We start from the raw sequence: 21,924 nt of genomic DNA, 5'->3' as shown, positions 1-21,924 counted from the left end.
TCTCCTCTCAACAGCAGAAAATGCTTCCATGGTGAATGTTCATGTCCAGCATCCTCCTGAGGCTAATGTGAAAATCCACCAAGTGTTGAGGGTCCGTGGTAGACAAGCACTCCCCAGCCTGGAACAGAGTGATTCGAGTTTTCCAAGGGTCTCCGAGGACAACAGGAATGCTCTAACAGCAAGAGAGAGGAACTCCGTTTTAGCCTCCAGGACACAAGAGAGGCCAATCATTAATGGCAGAAGTTCTGAGACGTTGGGCCATTGCTTTACAGAAGTCAGGAGTGGCCAGGTAGGGAGAACATAACACTTACCACCAGTGGAATTTAAGTAAATTAATCTGTCACCATCATCTGGTGATGACACTTTTACTATCTGACTAAAACAAATTGAAGAAGCCCAGTCTGTATGTTATTGTTATGTACAAAGTTTTCAAACGTTTCTCCCTGATGTTCTGCACAGCTAACTTCTCTTTCATTTCCATGTTTTGTTTTCAGTGTAGTTCTCCTCTGCCTGGAACTCACACACAGGATGCATGCTGCCAGGGCTCAGGGTTGGCCTGGGGAATTGCTGAATGTGCCCTTTGTCCATCATTTCAAGGTAGTGTAAACCCATTGGTTGCTTTATGAAGTACCTAGCAATGAAGCTTGTGGTGAACGCTGCCATATTCATTAAATATTAATGGTCTGATACTATAAAGAGCCAGGAGACATCAGAGGTGTGGCCTGCCTGAAAGATCAGTTACCTTTCTGCTGATTGTGTGAAGTCACAGACTTCTATCAATGACATATAATTAGTGAGATGTTTGTCACTTCATCTTGTTATGATAGCAGTAACATCTGACACTGTGAAAAAAAATGCTTCCATAAGAGGTTCAGCAATGAAAAGTTTGTTTATTTTGTTACTTACCTGTGGGACCACCATAAGCTAAAGAGAGAACTCCTTCTGGGCCAGATGTTGTTGGCTTGCAGCTGACCACCAGCAGTTCAACACACTGCAAAACTGAGATGCTTTATGGTGCGAGAGTCCACAGCAATACACTTGGCGATGAGGATGGGATTTTCAGTATAGAGAGGTGGAGTGTAGTGATGGTGTTGTGCAGAAAAGTTGGAGGCTAAAAGAAAGAGATCTCAGCTGACATCACCAGGAAGTGTTCAGCTCACAGCATTCAGAAGCAGTTTCTGCACGGCCATCACTAGGAGTCCTCCTATTAGTTTACACAGTAAAGAAACCACTTCTAAGATTGTGGGTTTGTAGGCTGACCACCAGCAGTGGAGCACCTGAGGGCTTTCCCCCATCCCCTTCATAATGTGAGCAGCCTTACTATGGGTGGCTGCAACAGAGCTACTCCCGCGGACAGCAGAAAGGAGTCCTGTCTGTCGTCTCAGAGCTGTGTAAAGTTTTTTTACGGTGGCTGTAGTGCCAATCCTGCCACCAACCCTCACAATTTCCCTGCAAGTTGGAGGACCATTTGCAGGGCCAGATGCAGTTTAACGTCATACCCAAATGAGGCACATTACCCGCATTGTGAGTCAGCGTCAGTTACAGCACTTCAGTCATGTGGAGTGATTCCCTAAGGGTGATCTAGCTCACAGGATCTTCAATACTAAGAACCTGAGCACCTGGACCAGGCCAAGCGCATGCCCACGTAACACCTGGCTGCAGCAGATAGATGGTCTTTTCTGGAGGATGGGACTGGACCGCGTGTCTCTCTGGGGGGTTACCAACCAGGATCCTGAGCTGTTGTGGCAGGTGCGGCAACACGCTGTACCAGTGCATGCTCCCCAACATGACCTGACCTAATCACATTCACTCACACTTTTATAGTGTTTGGAAGCAAATTCCAATACCTAATGAAATAAGAATCACATTCAAAGTGCATTTGGTAAAAACATTATTGAATTTTGCAACTTATTCTGCTGTAACATACTGTATACGTACAACATAACTAATTTTCTAGCTGGAAAAATTGTGAGAGGGAAATATCTGACCTTTGTTTTAAGCGGTAGAACATGAATATTGAGTGACGGATGACGGTGTTATAGCCAGTTAAATCAAAGTAGCAGAAAACGGCCAAAAATGAGGCTGAGTTTTAAAAGGCTAATTAAATTGTTTTTGTGTTCTACAAACTGAGACACTTCAGAACATGAGTGGGATCCCAAAATGACAAACAGTAAGGAGATAGGTGGGAGCTCTTAAACACAAAGCCATATCATTCTTGTGTAACTGTGGACTGTCAGAATGTTCTGGAAATTTTGAATAACAATTCTTTCATAACATAAACATTAACATTTTTTGCACCAAAAATGATCATTTTTTTTGTATATGTTACATACTTCATGTAGTTTATACTGAAAATTGCTATTCTCATGTTGTCATGCAGGACAAAGATAACCAAGTTTCTGATATGATAGGGGTCTATGGTGACCAGGGGCCTCATGTATAATGCCGTGCGTAGAACTCACACTATAACATGGCGTAAGCACAAAAGCGGGATTGTGCGTACGCACAGAAAAATCCAGATGCAGGAATCTGTGCGCATGCATACTTTCACGTTCTTCTACTACATAAATCCCGATTTGCGTGAAAAGTAACGCACGTGCACGCGCCTTCTGTCCCGCCCCAACTCCTCCCAGAATTACGCCTCTTTGAATATGCAAATCAATATAAATAGCCTTCTGTGAAAAGACAATGGGAAAAGCACGGGAGAAAATATAAGAATTTCAGCGAATACCAAGTGGAGGCAAAGGAAAAACGTACTATTTGTTGGTTTAAACAGTGGTATAATCAACAAAAGGAAGCTGATCGAGTGACAGAGTGTCGGAGAAACTCGAAGGCTCAACTTCACAAAGTCGCACAGTGCCCGAAATAAAAAAGAAATCACATATCAAAGTCGCCGTGAAAAAGCGAGTCGTAGCCCACCGTCTGAGTGTCATATGAAAGCTTATTAGGGTACAGACAAAAAAAAGGCACACAGTGGGAAAAAAGCACGAAATATCAACTTTAATCTGGAAATTTCCACTTTAATCACGTAGTTTATTTTGCCATTAAAGTAGAACATCATAAACTTCATCTTAAAATCGTTTAATTTACTAGTTTCTCAAATCCCATTGTAACTAAAGTGGCATGTTAAATGCTTTGTTCTGTATTTGATCTTCTATGTGCTCTATGTGTATGAATCACTACCTGCTTTTTAAACGGGCTTTCTCTTTCTCCGACAGGACACATAATCCATTACATTCGTGATATTACAGCTCTCTGAATAATTAAAATACTGAGATGTATACGTGATATCTTTTTCATGATGATAGGAATGAAAGCATGTTATTAAACATGGGAACACGGTGGCGCAGTGCTTGTTCATGTCTCACGCAAGAGGCTTGCTGCGCCATGCGCAACCTTCAATTACATAATTTATCACAGCAGTACTGTCTCTTTCAAACGTACTAACCTCCAATTCCTGTCCTTACTTTTCTTTCTCCAAAAACTCAATCGCCACACAATAAGCTATGTAATAGACGTGAAGCCATCTGTAAGCTTAGAACTTCGATTCTTCAAAACTTTTAAGGAACATTGAAATATCTTAGTAGTACGTGGTTAATTATTATATCCGTCTATCTTTCCAGTGTCACGTCAGCACCAGCAAGAATACAGCGCAAGGCAGGAACAATTACTGAACTAGCTAGCGCTGCGGTACCGTGTCCTCACATGTTTAATTATAAACAATACAGATTATTTAAATGAAGTTAAAGTTTTATCTGTATAATATAATCAACATGTTTTGCTGCATTTCGTCTTAGAAATGAATACCGTCATCATATGTAAATACGCGCTTTATAAAGTGGCGCAGGTTGTGCAATATTATAACTGTAGTGCAAGTTTACAGTGGGGTAATTGTACTTATAAGTCCAAATATTTCTACAAGGAGCCCTTGATGGACTGATTTAGTGTGTTTAGAGTTCTTGGGATGAAACTGTTTCTAAACTGCGAAGTCCGTACAGGGACTAAAGCGTTTGCTCTGGCTCAGGCAGCATCTGCTTCATGCTGTGTACCGATAATTCTCTTTCCAATCAGCTGCTGCTGTGATTTCCCACTCAGATACAGTGATATAAATACTCCGAGTGGTGCAGTGAGAGTAATGTGGAAAAAGATGATCTGCTGTGGCAACCCTTAACGGGATCAGCTGAAAGAACATGCAGTGAGAGTTTCAACGCTAAAGCAGTTATGGTATTTGGAATACTATGGCTATTCCCTGGACCATTATATTGCTACAGGTTAATTACAATCAGATGCATTACACTAATAAACAATATGCAGTTAATTTCAGTGTATTTATAAAGCCGCGCCAGGAATGTGGATTTAAGAATGAAAGGGTGATCACACAGGAACAGTAGCACTGCTTTGACACTGGGTGCCGCCAGTCTGCAAAACCGGGCGGATAAATTGCGTACGCCAAGGAATGAGTTACCGTGGAAATGTGCATGGCTTTACGCCAAGTTTAGGTTTTATACATCGCGATTTGAGCGTGGAAACGTTCGTACGCAACATTTCTGTGCGTACGCACCGTTTATACATGAGGCCCCAGCAGTGGGTGACAGCAAACAGTTTCAAAACATCCAATGAAAAATGTCATGTTACACATGTCACATAATCCACATTTCAAGTCATCCCATCGATTTCTCACAACATCCCAAACATTTGTGTTTTTACTAAATTATTGTTAAATAAACCACCTCCTGTGGTGGGCTGGCGCCCTGCCCAGGGTTTGTTTCCTTGCCTTGCGCCCTGTGTTGGGTGGGATTGGCTCTAGCAGACACCCGTGACCCTGTAGTTAGGATATAGCGGGTTGGATAATGGATGGATGGATGGATGGATAAACTACCTCTGGAAATGAAAATGAAATGTGCTTTAGAAGCCAATCAGCATTTGATTTGTAGAACCGCCATTTGTCGTCACGTTTATATTCATATTGGTGAGCCACGACTGAAGTACCTCGGGATTATTTAGTGGCAGTCTGAGATGCTCCTTCTGCGTTTTGAAGCACTGCACTAATACATTGTATGAGGCAGATTCTCCTCCTGATGCTTTCATTCGCTTTTCTTTAACCTTTTTCTTTATTTACTGTATACAGTAATCCCTCCTCCATCGCGGGGGTTGCATTCCAGAACCCCCCGCGAAAGGTGAAAATCCACGAATTAGAAACCATATGTTCATATGGTTATTTTTATATATTTTAAGCCCTTATAAACTCTCCCACACTATTATAAACATTTCACGCACAATTATACAGCATAAACACTTTGTATTCTCTTAGATATTAGGTAAGATTCATTGAAATTATGTATGTAAACACAGTTTACATACAGTAAAACCTAAATATTATTTTAAAGATATCGAGCGTCTCCGATATCACATATGTTACAGCCATTACGACAGACAGGCCACCAGCAATAAATACGTACAATGCAAGAAAAATTGTATACAGTAAAATGTGTGTACAGTGACACTAAACTATGTACATGTAATAAGTACTGTACGTAGATAATTAATTATGGTTACTCACCAACAATGACACGACGACTTGTCCGATAACGATGAGTTTAATTTTACTGCACAACAAAGGATAGCGTTACAGCTCTTCTAAAGGAGCCTCTTCAGGCGACTGTGTAGCACCGCCGTTGTTCTTCTTCCAGCACTCTTCAATCCAAATCCCTAAAACAGATTCCATCCAGACTACTGCCTTATCACGTCCACTTGCAACTCGTTTTGCGCCCTGGTTAAAGGACACTGCGGCTGTAGATCTTATATGCTTTTCCTCCTTTTTAAATAAAAAGAATCGTGGACTCATTGATGCCGTAATGGTGTCCTGCAGCGGTGTAGCTGTTCCCTTCCTTCAACATATCCAAAACTTTTACCTTTTCTGCAATCATTTGCATCTTCTGTTAGCGCTTGGACACGGCCCCTGAAGCAGTAGCAGGAGCACGTTAAGGCTGAATGAGTGAGATGAGACTTCCTGGTTAATGCAGCACTCCGTCGCTGAGCCAATCAGCAGCACACAGGAACTTAACTGCGTGCTCTGATTGGGTAGCTTCTCAGCCATCCGCCAATAGCATCTCTTGTATGAAATCAACTGGGCAAACCAACTGAGGAAGCAAGTACCAGAAGTAAAAAGACCCATTGTCCGCAGAAACCCGCGAAGCAGCGAAAAATCCGTGTTATATATTTAGATATGCTTACATATAAAATCCGTGATAGAGTGAAGCCGCGAAAGTCGAAGCGCAATATAGCGAGGGATTACTGTATGCATCTCTCAGTGCACACTTTTTTGTTGCTATTACATAAAGTGCAATGTTAGCCAATAAACAGGCCCTTGTTGGCCTCAACACTTGAAAAATGAATGAGGTGGGCAGGAAGGTGTTCAATTCAAATGTTCATTCGTGTATGGTTAAAATTGTTGCCAAAAAGTTATAAACCTGACAGAAAGAAAAGAAAGAATCATACTAGTGTTTCATTAAGTTATCTACAAGCTTGGAAAGGAAATGTCTGCCTGTTATAAATTTTTAAACCTCTCAGCAACTGATGACACCTCTGAGACCACGCCCCCAGCAACGGGGAAGCCGTGTCTTGACAACGGGCTCACAAAATGGCGGCACCCATAACTAAACATAATGCATCAGAATGCCACAAAGTACTTTCAACCGTTTTCAATACATTTTTAATTCAAAAAACAACCGAGTATTCGGAATCCTCATAGTCCAAACCCAAATAAGGAACAGTTAGAGAGCAGAAAATGTCTAAGAGAAGAATAAAAAATATTAAGATAAAAAACAAAATTATAACAGTATCTAAACCTGCTCTTTTTTCTATCACAAGAGCATTTTCCAGAAATGATTTGTTTAACAGTATTTTTGTAAAATAATAACTGTGTGTTAGATGTTGTGAGCGTATGGACTGGACAACTTGGCATGTGGATTATGTGACACAGGTAATGGGAGATTTCTTTCATCAATATTGTTTGCCGTTGTCCAGCATTGGCCACCATAGATGTTCTACTCTTCGTTACCTCCATTCTGCAAGAAAATATGAAATTAAAAAGTTGTGATAAAACTGGGGCACCAGAGAGCCCCAAACCCCAACACAATGACACAAGAACAGACCCGGGTTCAAATAAAGGATGGTTTATTTTATCACAATACCTCCACAAAGTAACACAAGCACAAGTTATCCTTCTCTTCCAATTCACCTCTCCTCTCCCCACTGCACTGCCCTCCTCCAGTCAAGTGTTGCTTTCCTTCCGACTCGCCTTGACAAAGGAGTTCAAGCCCTTTTATTGAGGACCTGCAAGTACTTCCGTTGCCATGGCTGCTGCCCATTGAAAGTACTTCCAGGTCATTCAAAAGTCCAGTATAGTAGGGAGTGTATCTCCCTGCAGCACCCTCTTGCAGCACAGACGGACCCCAGCAGGGCTGTACTACCAGACTACAACTCCAAGCATCCGCTGCTGGTTCCCGAATGGGTGCCAATATGAAGGGCTTCTGCCATCTAGCACATGGAGGGAATAAACACCCCTCAGAGACAGTTCTTCCCCGTCCTCTTTTATGCCGACCAGGGAAAGTATTAAGCACATGTCTGGTTGGGACGCCTGTCCATTTGTTTGGGGCTTTGCACCTGGGTAAGAAACCATCTTCTCTGGCTGGGATGTCCATCCATCCATCCATCCATTAGGGCAGCCTTGTCCAGGTGTGACATCCTTCCCTTTCTTGGCTGGTATGCCTTTCTGTTCACTCGGGGCCTCCTGTCTGGGTGAGGAGTCTTCCCGACTTCTTGCAAGGATGCCTGTCCATCCTGTGGTTCCCCCTAAAAAGTCTTTTCAACCATTACTGTAAACTACATGGGGCAAGTGACATATTAAAAACAATAATATTGTTACGGGTATCTTTAAAAAAAAAAACAGTTTAATACGACTTATCAATTGATTTATGTGCCAGATATTACGTGATTAATTACATAATTAAATTTTTTTGAAAGGAATATCTACCTCAGGGGGAGCAGCAGCAGAGTAAGACACCGTTCTACCCAAATTCCATCCATCCATTTTCCAACCCGCTGAATCCGAACACAGGGTCACAGGGGTCTGCTGGAGCCAATCCCAGCCAACACAGGGCACAAGGCAGGAACCAATCCCGGGCAGGGTGCCAACCCACCGCAGTCTACCTAAATTGTGCTTGATAAATAGGCCATAATGATAATTACTTTCATTAAGGTTTTTAAAAGTTTCTTTCTATGTGTGAATGTATGTTTCTTTGCTCAGCAGACATTATTATCCTAAGAAACTTAGAAAAGAGGTCAACATAATCGAGTAAATACACTGGTCAACAAGCATTTTGCTACTGGGATTCTTTCACCTGTACTTTAACAAACTTCACTTGCTGACTCCAAATCTGAAAACCGTTTTCGTCCAGCACGTCCCATTTTTTAGTTATGATGTTCCAGGTCTTGGACAACTAGGATGACTGAACAGTAAAGGCGATGCATTTCAGCATTTAAGAAATAAGTTTGGTCTCAACAAAAGTGAAGCCAAAATTAAGGAAGTTTTTTTGTTGGCCCTGAAATACATGAACTGATGCTTGATGATGAATTCAAAAGGAAACTGAAGCCCACTGAATCAGCCCCGTCATTCATGCAGTTTGTCCAGAATTTTCTTGACAGTCACGGAGCAGAGAATTATACTGAGCTTGTGGAGAATATGCTGAAAGTATATTAGCTTACGGGAGCCAGAATGTCACTGAAGATGTCATTTTTTACATTCTCATCTCGGCTTTTTTCCACCAAATCTAAACGATGTCAGAGATGAGCATGGGGAAAGACTTCATCAAGATACAAAGGTGATGGGAAACTGATATTGGGGAAAATTCACTCCAAGCATGATGGGTGACTACTGTTGGTTCATGTAAAGAGAGACGGATGTGCAGTGCAAGCGCAAAAGCGTGTGCCTCCAACATTTTTGGGCACGCTGACCTCACTTTTATATCAAGGTAAATTGACATAAATATGCTTTAACGTGTCTCTGGCATCATCTTCTGGTTTGTTTTCAGAATAAACACATCAAAGCAATTTTGGTGGGACATAGTCCAAACGACTCTGACGGAGAGTCGCAGTCAGGGCAGCTGATGGAACAGTCCTTATGGATGGCACTGCAGTTGTGACCCACTGGGCTGGCTACTTTGAGCAGTTGTTCAAAGCTGATCCTCCAGCTAGGACATTGAATATCTCTGGATCCACGGGTCTTGAGGTTGACCCTCCAATTAGCTGTGAACCACCCAATTTAACTGAGATTGCACAGGTGATGAACCAGCTGAGGGGAGGAAAGGCTGCAGGGATCTGTGGTATCCGGGGTGAACTTCTCCAGGCTGGTGGTAAGGCTGTCATCCTGGCATTGCAAGCAAGCTTTGCTTTCATTTGAGAGGCTGGCATCATCCCAACTGACTGGAAAATGGGACTTGTCATCCCTATCTGGAAAGGGAAGGGTGATCGCCTGGATTGCAGCAACTACAGGGGGATAGCACTGCTGACGGTGCTGGGTAAAGTCCTTGCTAGGGTCGTCGTCAATAGGATCCGTGATCATTTGCTCACCTACCAGAAACCGGAACAGTCTGGTTTTACACATAAGAAGTCTACCATCAACCGCATCCTGGAGCACAAACGTGAATATCGGAGTTTTTTTGCAGCCTTTGTCAATTTTCGCAAAGCGTTTGACTCAGTTGATCGAGCTTCCCTGTGGGACATCCTGAGGATTTGCGGGATCCCCTCGAGGTTGCTGGATATCATGGCTGGCCTGTACACTGGTACTATGAATGCTGTGCATGGTGGAGGCAGGACCTCTGCATTTTTCCCACTTGATTCTGGGGTTAGTCAGGGGTGTGTTCTGCTGCTACTCTGTTCAATACTTGTATGGACTGGGTGTTGGGCAAGGTCGTGGGGTCCAGCGGCAGTGGGACATCTGTTGGTGAAGAAAGGTTCACAGATCTTGACTTTGCTGACGATGCTGTGATCTTCATGGAGTCAATGGAGGCTCTGATCGGGGTGCTCGAAAGACTGAGCAAGGAGTCTTTGTGTCTGGGCTTGCGAGTGTCTTGATAAAAACCAAAGATCCAGGCCTTTAATGACCTCTTGGGCACGGCCATCAGCAGTGTGTCTGTCTGTGGAGAGAGTGTAGACCTTGTCAAGAGGTTCACTTACCTTGGCAGTGACATTCATGTCTCTGGTGACTCTTCCTATGAAGTCAGTAGACGGATTGGGAGAGCATGGGGGGTCAGGAGGTCGCTGGAAAGGGGTGTGTGGCGCTTCCGATATCTATGCAAAAGGACGAAGGTCCAAGTCTTTAGAGTCCTGGTGCTTCCTGTCTTGCTACATGGTTGTGAGACATGGACACTAACCAGAGACCTGAGACGAAGACTGGACTCCTTTGGTACTGTGTCTCTTCGGAGAATCCTTGGGTACCGTTGGTTGGTTGTGTCGAATGAGCGGTTGCTCATAGAGTCCTGAATGAGGCACATTATCTGCATTGTGAGGGAGTGTCAGTTACGGCACTACGGCCATGTGGCGCGTTTCCTCCAAGGGTGATCTGGCTCGTACCATCCTCATTGTTGGGGACCCGAGTGGCTGGATCAGGCCAAGGGGTCGCCCACGTAACACCTGGCTGCTACAGATAGAGGGTCATTTCCGGAGGGTGCAACTGGACTGCGTGTCTGCCTTGGGGGTTGCAAACCGGGATCCCGAGTTGCTTCGTCGTGTAGTGGGTGCGGCAACACACTGTACCACTGCATGCTCCCCAACTTGACTTGACTTGATAGTCCAAACTCCAGATATCGTATTGATTTATTAATATTCATAAGTGTCAAAATGTCAATGATGTGTATTTCAAAAACCTGACGTGCTAGCTTAATTCCGATTTCATATATGAACTCACTGAATTCTTATATAAAAAACTTAATAAAGAGATGCTCTGAAATTCCCAGAAGCAAACAAAAAATATTTTTTTGTATACCAGTGTTAATTTGGGAGACTGTTTGGGGTCAAACATTTTATGACAAGGGTACAAAATTGACCATCACAAGTGAAGAGCTCAAAAGATAACACCAGCGAGTTTCAATTCTTAGATTATAAAAACGTTTTAGGCAGAAATTCACCAAACAAGAGTCTTCAAAGGCTTCTTAAACACAGAAATGGAGGTGGGCAGCTTCTTCCACCAGCCAGGAGCTACACATGAAAGAGGGTGGATTGAGATTTAATGCAGATGCCATTGGTGGCATCACCAGACACTGTTCAGCTACATACATGAGTGTTCCTGAAGGACATTAGGACCTCAAAAGTGTCTTCTCATATAGAAATGTTGACCCGTTGACTACTCTCTATGTAAACATCAAGGATTTAAACTTAATATGTGCCAATACAGGCAGCCAATGTAGTGATTTGAAAGAAGGAGGGACATGTGCCCACGTCAGTGGGTTTAACACAAGACATGCCATTGTGTTTTGAATCATTTGCAGCAGCTTGGTGACACAAGCCGGTACACCTGTCAGCAGAGGGTTGCGGTGGTCCAGATCAGAACCTGCATATGTTGTCAGATAGGCGGACACTGTATGGAGTGAATCTGCAAGACCGTGGCAACATGAGACAGCTGGTCATGAATCACCAGCCAAAGCTTGTGTATTGACTTGACGGGTGTTAGTGACAATGAGCCGAGCTGAACAGAGAGATGGGATGCTGAACTGGGATAACAAGAAGGTTCAACTTTGCCTGGTTGAGATGCAGATGGTGTTTCTTCATCCAGGTTGGAATATCAGTGAGACATGCCGAAATTCTAGTGGATACCATGTGGTCCTCTGGAAGTAATAATAATAATAATAATAATAATTCATTATATTTATATAGGTAATGACAGATACAGCTGGGTATCATCTGCATAGCACTGATAAGAGAAAGTGTGGGACAGAATAATGGGGCCTAGTGCAGATCTGTGCAGTCAGAAGAGGAGCAGACCTGGCCCTAATACCCCCCATACAATACAATATAATACAATTTGTTTTTGTATAGCCCAAAATCACACAAGAAGTGCCGCAATGGTCTTTAACAGGCCCTGCCTCTTGACAGACCCCCAGCCTTGACTCTCTGAGAAGACAAAGAAAAATTCCCCAAAAAAAAAAAACCCTTGTAGGGAAAAAAATGGAAGAAACCTCAGGAAAGGCAGTTCAAAGAGAGACCCCTTTCCAGGTAGGTTGGGCGTGCAGTGGGTGTCAGAAAGAAGGGGGTCAATAAAATATAATACAATACACAGAACAGAACAAATCCTCAGTGCAGAATAAAAATGAACATTGTACAAGTACGGAGCAGAATTTAACAGTAGATGATATCACATAATATGATTTGGATTTGTTTAGAATCTCTTTAGAATCTTAGAATTTGTTTAGGCATTTGTTCATGACTAGAGCACGCTTGACATATCTCCTCATCAGCACACACAGTAAGTGTGACTCAAAGCACCCGAGGGCAGTCCCTGATGACACTAAGATCAGAGAGGGTGGCAAGGGTCTTGATTGAGCGTTTCTGTATTTTTTCTTGTGCCGTTGCAATACTTTCTGTATCAATATAGGGTAGCATTGATTTTTTACATTTTCCATCATGTTATAGTCCAAAGTGCCCCATTTGGTTTACGTAAAATGAAAATCCTCAGTAAACTGAGTTGTCAGCCAAAAGCCATCCATATTCCAACGTAATTCCCATTGAAAGCTTCTGGAATGCGCCAGATGAATGTGACAGATCCAGCTGTGCCCCAGCTGGGCGGCTCCAGGTTATTTCTCCAGCCGGCTGGTCTCTGTCCAACATTAAATACACCCCCTTCCTGGTGGCAGGACTATGAGACTTTGTGCTTGGTTGCGTCATCTTAGGGGTCACCCCCGCATTGCCAGCTAATTAGCAGTTAATCTTACAAGGAGCAAACAGCTTAGGGAATGGAATTTCAGGAGCAAACTGTAAAGCGGGAGAGGCAATCGTGTCCAGCTGCTCAGGCCAGTGTGAGGCTGGATTTGATTGAAGCCAGAAGAGTACAGTATACCTCCATTTGTAATCCTGAGCAGGGATAATGTGTGAGGAACAAAAACACGTTTTATTTATTATGTGAATTCTTTACTCATCTGCCTTCATTCTCCCATTACCTAACATTTGCAGATCACTTTTCGCTTCGTTTTCTGAGTGCATTTTTTTTTTAATAACAGAGCATGGCTGGGCTTTCCTTGTACATCACATAATGCCAACAACTGAAATTATAATAATGCCATTCTTTGAGTGCTTCAGCGGCTGCAGGTTATCATTGCAGATTCTCCCTTAACTGAACCCAGAATGTCATAGTTATAATATATGACACTGCTGGTATTTCTTCAAATTTATTCAGTTGAAATGCAATGAATGGCCTAAAATGGTGAAAGGCTGAGCAGTAACCTGCCAGAGGTTTCAATTTAAAGTTTAGGTTAGCAAAAACCAAAAAAAATAAAAAATCAGAATACAAGATATTACAAATGGGCCTTCTTCAGGAAACAACCGATGGGTTACAAGGTACAGAGGTTCTGCAGGTATTTCAAGGCCCTGCTTTGTCCTTTAAGGAGTGGCTTTCTTCCTGCCCCTCGCCCTGTCAAACCTGCAGCACAAAGTCTCCTCTTCACAGTAGAAACGGAGACTTGCTTTTGTCGACCTACACTGTTAAGCTGTAAGTGAAGCTTTTGAGCTGCGAGCTGGTGACCCTTAGAAACTCATCTTCTGATTGGCTTGTGACTTTGGGTCTGCCAGATCTCCTCCTATCAGAGTTTCTGCCACGTTCCAGTTGCCTTTGGACTGTGTAGGACACCAATGTCCACATTGACACTTTGATTTTATTTTCCAATAATGCTCTGTCTCATTTCATTTGTTAATTTCCATTTCTTGCCATTATACAGTGGAATATTGTCCAAGTAGCACTTCAGAGGGTGTAGTAACACAGTCTGTTCCAAGTCTGCTTTAAGACACATAGAGGCTTTTTTAGTAATCCACAGAAGTTGGAACACCTGCGCAAATTGTTTGCTTCAACTTGCAAGGCTTCATTTACTTTAATTGCTGCAGAACATCTGTAGCTTGTAACCTATTACAGTGGAACCTTGGATTGCAAGCATAATTTGTTTCGGATTCGTGCTTGTAATCCAAAGCACTCGTATATCAAAGCAAATTTCCAAATAAGAAATAATGGAAACTCAGATGATTCGTTCCACAACCCAAAACTATTGATATAAAAATGATTGATACAAAATATAAAGTAAAAATACATAAAACAAATTAACTTGCATTTTACCTTTGAAATGAATCATGGCTGGTGGGAGGGAGACGAGAGACAGGAGAGTCATTGTGTAGGACGACTTTCACTCTAATTAACAGAATCCCTGCTATCTGTTGGGTCACTGGAATCTTCTTTTTTTTTGCGACTTTAACAAGGAGCCTGTCTAATGAGTCATTACACTTGGTCTTCTTCTTCTTCTTCTTCTTTCGGCTGCTCCCGTTAGTGGTAGCCACAGCGGATCATCTTCTTCCATATCTTTCTGTCCTCTGCATCTTGTTTTGTTACACCCAGCACCTGCATGTCCTCTCTCTCCATATCCATAAACCTTCGCTTAGGCCTTCCTTTTTTTCTCTTGCCTGGCAGCTCTATCCTTAACATCCTTCTCCCAATATACCCAGCATCTCTCCTCTGCACATGTCCAAACCAACGCAATCTCGCCTCTCTGACTTTGTCTCCCAACCGTCCAACTTGAGCTAACCCTCTAATGTACTCGTTCCTAATCCTGTCCATCCTCGTCACTCCCATGTTAAATCTTAACATCTTTAACTCTGCCACCTCCATCTGTCTCCTGTTCTGTGGTAAGTTCCACCGTCTCCAACCCATATAACATAGCTGGTCTCACTACCGTCCTCTAGACCTTCCCTTTCACTCTTGTTGATTCCCGTCTGTCACAAATCACTCCTGACATTCTTCTCCACCCACTCCTCCCTGCCTGCACTCTCTTTTTCACCTCTCTTCCACAATCCCGTTACTCTGTACTGTTAATTCCAAGTATTTAAACTCCTCCACCTTCACCAACTCTACTCCTTGCATCCTCACCATTCACTGACCTCCCTCTCATTACACAAATGTATTCTGTCTTGTTCCTACTGACCTTCATTCCTCTCCTCTCTAGAGCATGTCTCCACCTCTCCAGGGTCTCTTCAAACGGCTCCCTACTATTGCTACAGATCGCAATGTCATCAGCAAACATCATAGTCCATGGGGACTCCTGTCTAATCTCATCTGTCAACCTGTCCATCACCATTGTCACTATACTTGGACACAAAATTTTAAAAAATGCTTTACACACTGTAAGGTTTCGAAACATTTTTGGGATTGCACCCAACGGGATGACACGCAGAACAGTGTCCCGAAGCAACCGCAGGCTCACAGCACTGTAGCAGCTCACTATAAAAGCGAATTTGAAAAGATCGCGGACATGCTATTAGTGGCTGCCATTGATGGGTGATACAAGGAACATTAGAAATGCGCAGGGCACAGAACTACTTGGCCACTAACCTGGCCATGACCCTGCCTGACTACTGTGTCTGTGTATAGGAGAGTGGCAGATCCCGCTACAATAAATAACCGTGCTGTTCCTGTTTCAAGCTGAATAAAGCTGGTGTTGCTAAAGTTCTGAGACTCAGCTTTGTGTTTTGAGGTGCAAGACAGGGACTTGCACGTTACAGCGCACACACACGGTCACAATGCTATAGTAAACAGTATACGCATGTACGGATGTTGACTATATGAGTGAGGCACGACGACTGTGACTGAGAATGTGAGACGATTACCCACAATCCCGCGGCGAGAGAGAGAAAGAACCATCAGCTCAGTTGTGATCACGTGAAACTCGGCAGACAAAGCGTATACGAACTACTCGTATTGCAAGACCTCGCTCGTTTATCAAGTTAAAATTTCTTAAAAATTTTAGCTCGTTTTGCAAAACACTCGCAGACCACGTTACTCGCAATCCAAGGTTTTACTGTAGATGTTCCCTGACAAAGGCCCATTTGTAATATTCTGATATTTCCTTTTCTTCAGTTTTTGCTAACCTATACTTTACATTTAAACCTCTGGCAGTTTTCATCATTTTAGGTCATGCATTGCATTTCAACTGATTAAATTTGAAAGAAAAACGGAGATGTTCTAAAACTTTGCAAGCAAATGAAACCTCAAGGCCTATTGAACCCTGGTGCTTCACAGAGTTGTGCTTTCTGAATTAGTGAAGTAGTTCACATCCAGCACACTCACTATGCCATCTAGGCAGGATATTTCCTAGATCATAAAATCCAGGTTTTATTGCCTTTAATTCTGGTTTGCATGGATTGAAGATGAATCTCCAGTGACCACCAGCATGGCACATACTTTTTAGGGTCTTCCCACCTTAGTTGAGGTTGTGCCCCCACACCAAAAAATGTATTTAAGCCCGCATGCCTCTGTGCTGAAGTCAGAAACTATTCAAAATAAGATTTTTTTTCAAAGTTCTAATTCAGCCAGCCTGGAGGCGTACGGCATGTATTGCATCTGTTTATGCTCAATAACTATATTACCCCTAAATGACTATGCGACCCCTAAGTCTAATTTTTCTTCCACTGCAGACATGGCAGCGAATTTGTAATTTCTGCTGGAATAGAGCCATTAATTTTTCTCTAACTATTCATTTGACATTTCCATGCCAGTATTGCAGTCCCTCTGTGTGCACTTCAGCTTTGCACGGCTGCAGCCCGATAGATTTTCTCAAACTGCGTTCATGTTGTACAGTGCCTTTCATGGTAATAGATTTCATTTTACAGCGAAGTGTATTTGCTTTACAATCATCTCATTTTATTCCTTTGCACTCGTCTGCTCCATTTCCTGCACTCTTTCCTTTTCCCACACCCCTGGTCGTGGTGGGGTGCCATGTCGTATCATCTTGCCTGTCCCTTTGTTGAACTCCACTAGATAAGTCTCAGATATCACCTTCCTTTTTTATTATTTTAACCTATCAGTTTTCATTAACCAAGCTTAATGTTGCCAATTTATTGCAATTCGGGGGAACACTGCTGTTTATACAGTACTGCGAGCTAACAGCCAATAATGTGCTGCCTGTATGAATGCTTCACAGATACGGCGACTTTGCCCATCATCTCTGCTCTTTTTTCTCTTTTCTTTCATTCTGTAATAATCTGTAAAACACGAGTATTCTGTCCAGAGGGCAAGAAAGAAATAAAAATGACTAGAACAAAAGACAGAGAAAAAAAATGTAAATGAAGCAAAGGTCTGAACCAGAAGAACATAAAATGTGAGACATGAATAAAGACAAAAAAGACTGTGATGAGGTCAAAATCAGTAAGAAATAAAAACTCATGAACGAAATTAAAGGGTTTTGGAATCCGAATGGTCAGATAAGGCAGTGAACCCTAAAATGATCCTTTTATCCTGTGGAGTAAAGACTGACAGGATCACGACCTCTGAAGCCACGCCCTTTTAGCGCAGCTGAACAAAAACAAAACGGCCCAGAATCAAGCATGAATTAAGTATTGAATCAAAAACCAATTTTATCTGATTCCTCAGTGTCAAAACCCCCAATATGCAGCTTAATACTAGAGCTAGAAAATAACCTGTCAATAATTTACAAAAAGTCCCAAGATCCTGATAATGAGACATCAGACAGACGAGACCCTCTTCTGTTTGAAAGGTCCACACCACCTACGTTCCTCATTTCTCATAGCGGCATTATATGCTTTATGCTGCTGACTGAGTGCTGATTGGTTGTCAATTCATGCCACTACTACTTAAGACCCAGGTGAGTCACCGACTAGTGCAGGGGTCCTCAATCACGGTCCTGGAGGGCCGCAGTGGCTGCAGGTTTTTATTCTAGTTTCCTAATTAGAAGACAGTCCAAGCAGATAATGAAACTTGGTATTGAACTGTTTGGCTTGTTAATGCTTGCATTCATCCAAGAACAATTTGAATTACACTGTAGAGTTTCCTTCAGTGAGAACATTATCCAAGTGTTTTGTAGAGCAGAATAGATTTAAACTTAACGGTCCTTCCAATTCCCCTCTAATTCATTTCTAATCATTTTTTATCACAGATAGTTCATGGTACATATGTACAGGTTTTAAAGAAAGCACATTAGCTGGAGAGCTGCTGGTTTATTGGTTATCTGCATCTCATTTTTAACTAATGTCTGGTTAAGAAAACAGGCAACAATTAAAACTTAAATGCAGCTGCTAAAATCTAAAATAGGCAATTAAGTGTTCTGAATGGTAACAGGAAAAAGAACTAAAATTAACCCCAAAAAACATATTGCTTTAGTAGTAAATAAAAGGGTTCTAATTTAGAAATTGGTTAAAGTGAAAACCTGCAGCCATAGCAGACCTCCAGGATTGTAATTGAGGACGCCTGATCTACAAAGTAACTAAACTTTGTATTTGATGTATGAAAGCACCAACAAGGCATACAGTTAAACATGAACTATCAATAGTTCTAATTATGACACTGGCTGGAATGAAAACCCGCAACCACTGCGGCCCTTCAGGACTGTGATTGAAGACCCCTGAACTAGTGGGACTGAGTTGCTGCTGTGGACACTTTTTGTGACTGAAGACAGAGAAGAAAATTAAAATTAGTAAAAACCTTTTATTGATACATACCAGACAAGGGTAAAATGACAGAGAAATACAGTCCTAGGACTCCGCACTTCATCTGCCTCGAGCGCAGATATCCTTGCTCTTTTATACCTTTCTAGTCTCCTGATCGTTGACCACGTAAGCAATAAAAATAGCGTCCTGACTCATTTTGTATTATTCCAATTGGTAAAGTCTTTACCCTAAAGGTATATTTTCTTGTCACACACATCATTGAAAGAAAACTTCCAGAAAGTATATATGCTTTTTGTCACGTACGCAAAACACAAACAAGTTTGATCATTCTGTCCTATTTTCTGTACTTACACACATACATTTTGTTCAATTACATTTTATGTTTTTACACTCCTCCCTTTTTGAACAAAATGATGTGGGCAGTAGAATTAAATTGAAATGGTTGATGAAGGGGAAGGGGGGGGAGGGAGAAGGGGAGGAGAAAAGGGAAGAAGCTATACGAGACATGTGCTCCTCATGTAGCATATATGCCCTTTCCATAGAGGCGGTAAAGTACTTAGATAGAGATCACCACCCATCCTTGGGTAGCCTGAGAGGGTGCGGGTAACAGTCAACAGAAAAAGTATTTTTAAGATAGCCATTTCTTGCAATGCGATGCGTGGATCCAGGCAGGCAGTCCTTCAACTTTCACGGCATGTGGTGTGGATAGAAGAATTTGGAATGGTCCTCTCCACCTAGTATCTAGAACCAGGATCCAGGTGTCCAAGGGAATTGGTAAATCCTTAGAAGGTGGGCTGGTCCTCCAGGCTTGATTAACCTGCTGGTGGACTTCCTTCAACGAGGTTCGGAGACCTGCCAGGCTAGAGAGAAGATCATTGTCCACAGTATGCAAATTCACATTTCCTACAATCATGCCAATGGGCATGGGACATCCGGTCAGAATCTCAAACGGAGATAGTCCCAGTTGTCGGTGTGTCCGTCCCCTTAGTCCCATTAAAGCTAAGGGTAGTGCATCCGGCCATGATAAATTAGTTTGTTCACAAATTTTTGCGAGTTTAGCTTTTAAAGTACCATTGCATCGTTCTACGATGCCTCCGCTTTGGGGATGGTATTCACAATAATGGTGCACATTAATTTGGAGCCAGGTGGTTAATTCATTTATAACGGAGTTCAAAAAATGAGTGCCATTATCTGTTTGTAACTTTTGAGGGATACCCCATCTTGGAATAATCTCTTTAATTAGTGCTTTAGCTACTGTTTTGGCATCGTTGTGTTTTGAAGGGAAAGCCTCTACCCATCGGGAGAACACATCGACAATCACAAGACAATATCGGTACCCTTTAGACGGGGTTAGTTCAATGAAATCCATTTGGAGGTGTTCAAATGGACCCATTGGATTAGGGGGTAACGGCGGGACTTACCTGGGTACCTTTTCCCACATTAAACTTTTGACATATTGCACAGCGTCTGCAAAATTGCTCTGCATATGTAGAGAAACCTACAGCTTCCCAATGTTTTTCAACATCTCGAACCATGGCATCTCTACCTGCGTGATCGAGGCCATGGGCGATTTTTGCCATTCCTGGGAAAGAGGCTTTTGGGAGAAAAGGTTTGTTAGTGTGTTTATGAGTCCAGACTCCATCAGAGAGGGACCCTTCTTTGGACCATTTTCTCCTTTCGATATCCGTGGCTGCACTCTGTAAAGAAATAATTTGATTATCAGGGTCCTGGTCATTTCTCTGTTGGAATAAAGAAATTGGTGTGTTATTATATGCAGCCTCTTTAGCAAAGTGGTCAGCTAACTCATTTCCTTTGCTAACAGGATCCTGTTTTCCTGTGTGAGCTTGACATTTAACAATCGCTAGCTTCGATGGTTTGGTTATAGCTTCTAAAAGGGATTCGATCAATTTCTGATGTTGGATGGGTTTGCCAGTACTGGTCTTAAATCCCCTTAGTTTCCATAGTGCTCCATGATCATGGCAGACTCCAAAAGCATACCTGGAATCCGTATAAATTGTTACGATCTTCCCTTCAGACAGCTGACATGCTCGAGTGAGTGCTACGAGTTCAGCTGCTTGTGCACTCAAGCTTGATGAAATTCGATTTGCTTCCAGCAGGCGGTCCCCTTGGACCACTGCGTAACTGGTTGAGGGTGCTCCATTTTTCAATCGCAAGGAACATCCATCCACAAAAATCATTTCTCCAGTTTCTATAGGTGTTTCCTGTAGATCTACTCTAGGTTTTACAACCTTTGCTATTTCATCATGGCAATTATGTGGTTCTCCTTCGTTGTTAATTGGGAGAAGAGTGGCTGGATTTAAAGTGGAGCATCTTTCAATTGTAACATTTGACAAAGTACAGAGTACATTCTGATAGTGTATTGCCCTAGCAGTAGTGAGATGTGAAGTTTTGGCTTGTACTAGGATAGAATGTACAGCGTGAGGCACTTTAACTGTTAGGGGGCTCATGAGAACTACATCCGTTCTTGCTAATACAGCTTCTGTTGTTGCAGCCACAGCACAAAGACACGGAGGAAGTGCTGCGGCCACTGGATCCAGTTTTTTAGAAAAATAAGCCACCGGTCTTTGTTTATCTCCGTGTTGTTGCGTCAGTACTGCATTCATAAATCCCTGCTTTTCGTCCACGAACAAAGTGAATGGACGAGAATGATCAGGCAAACCAAGCGCGGGCGCAGATAGAAGAGCAGTTTTTAGGTCACAGAGAGCCTTCTCAGCCTGTTCATTCCATTGGACCTGGCCAGAAAGGGGGATGCCAGGAGTATTAGCCAATTGTTGCAACGGCTGTGCTCTTTCAGTAAAATTTAGAACCCACTGTCTGCAGTAGCCCAGAATACCTAAAACAGACATAACCTGTTGTTTTGTGACCGGTCTAGGAAGATTTTGGATGGCTGTAATGCGATCGCTAGAGAGAGCTCTTGTTCCATACGTAATGTCATGACCTAGATATTTTACAGTTGTTTTGATTAGCTGCAGCTTAACTTTAGAAACTTTATGGCCATTGTCCCCCAAAAACAGCAACAATTTCTGGGTATCTTTTGTACAATCTTCTTCCGTAGCGCTACATATCATTATGTCATCTACATACTGTATCAATGTACTACCTCTGTCCGGCCAAAAGCCTTCTAAATTTTGGGCAAGAGCTTGTCCATATACACAAGGGGCTTCAGTGTATCCCTGAGGCATGACGGTCCAT

General features: G+C 42.5%; 1 protein-coding gene across 1 annotated transcript in view; it reads left to right on the top strand.

The window, feature by feature from the left end:
• The window catches only part of LOC114647801 (latent-transforming growth factor beta-binding protein 1-like), a 636,168-nt gene that overhangs the window by 427,480 nt on the left and 186,764 nt on the right, over positions 1-21,924 (top strand). The window contains exons 7-8 of the mRNA XM_028796447.2: positions 18-289; positions 495-597. Of these exons, the coding sequence (XP_028652280.2) occupies positions 18-289; positions 495-597 (375 nt within the window). The remainder of the gene's footprint in view (positions 1-17; positions 290-494; positions 598-21,924) is intronic.

This window comes from Erpetoichthys calabaricus, chromosome 1 (genome assembly GCF_900747795.2).
Source record: "Erpetoichthys calabaricus chromosome 1, fErpCal1.3, whole genome shotgun sequence".
Classification (NCBI taxonomy): domain Eukaryota; kingdom Metazoa; phylum Chordata; class Cladistia; order Polypteriformes; family Polypteridae; genus Erpetoichthys; species Erpetoichthys calabaricus.
The sequence above is the reverse complement of the archived record's forward strand: the minus strand, read 5'-3'. Positions and strand labels throughout refer to the sequence as shown.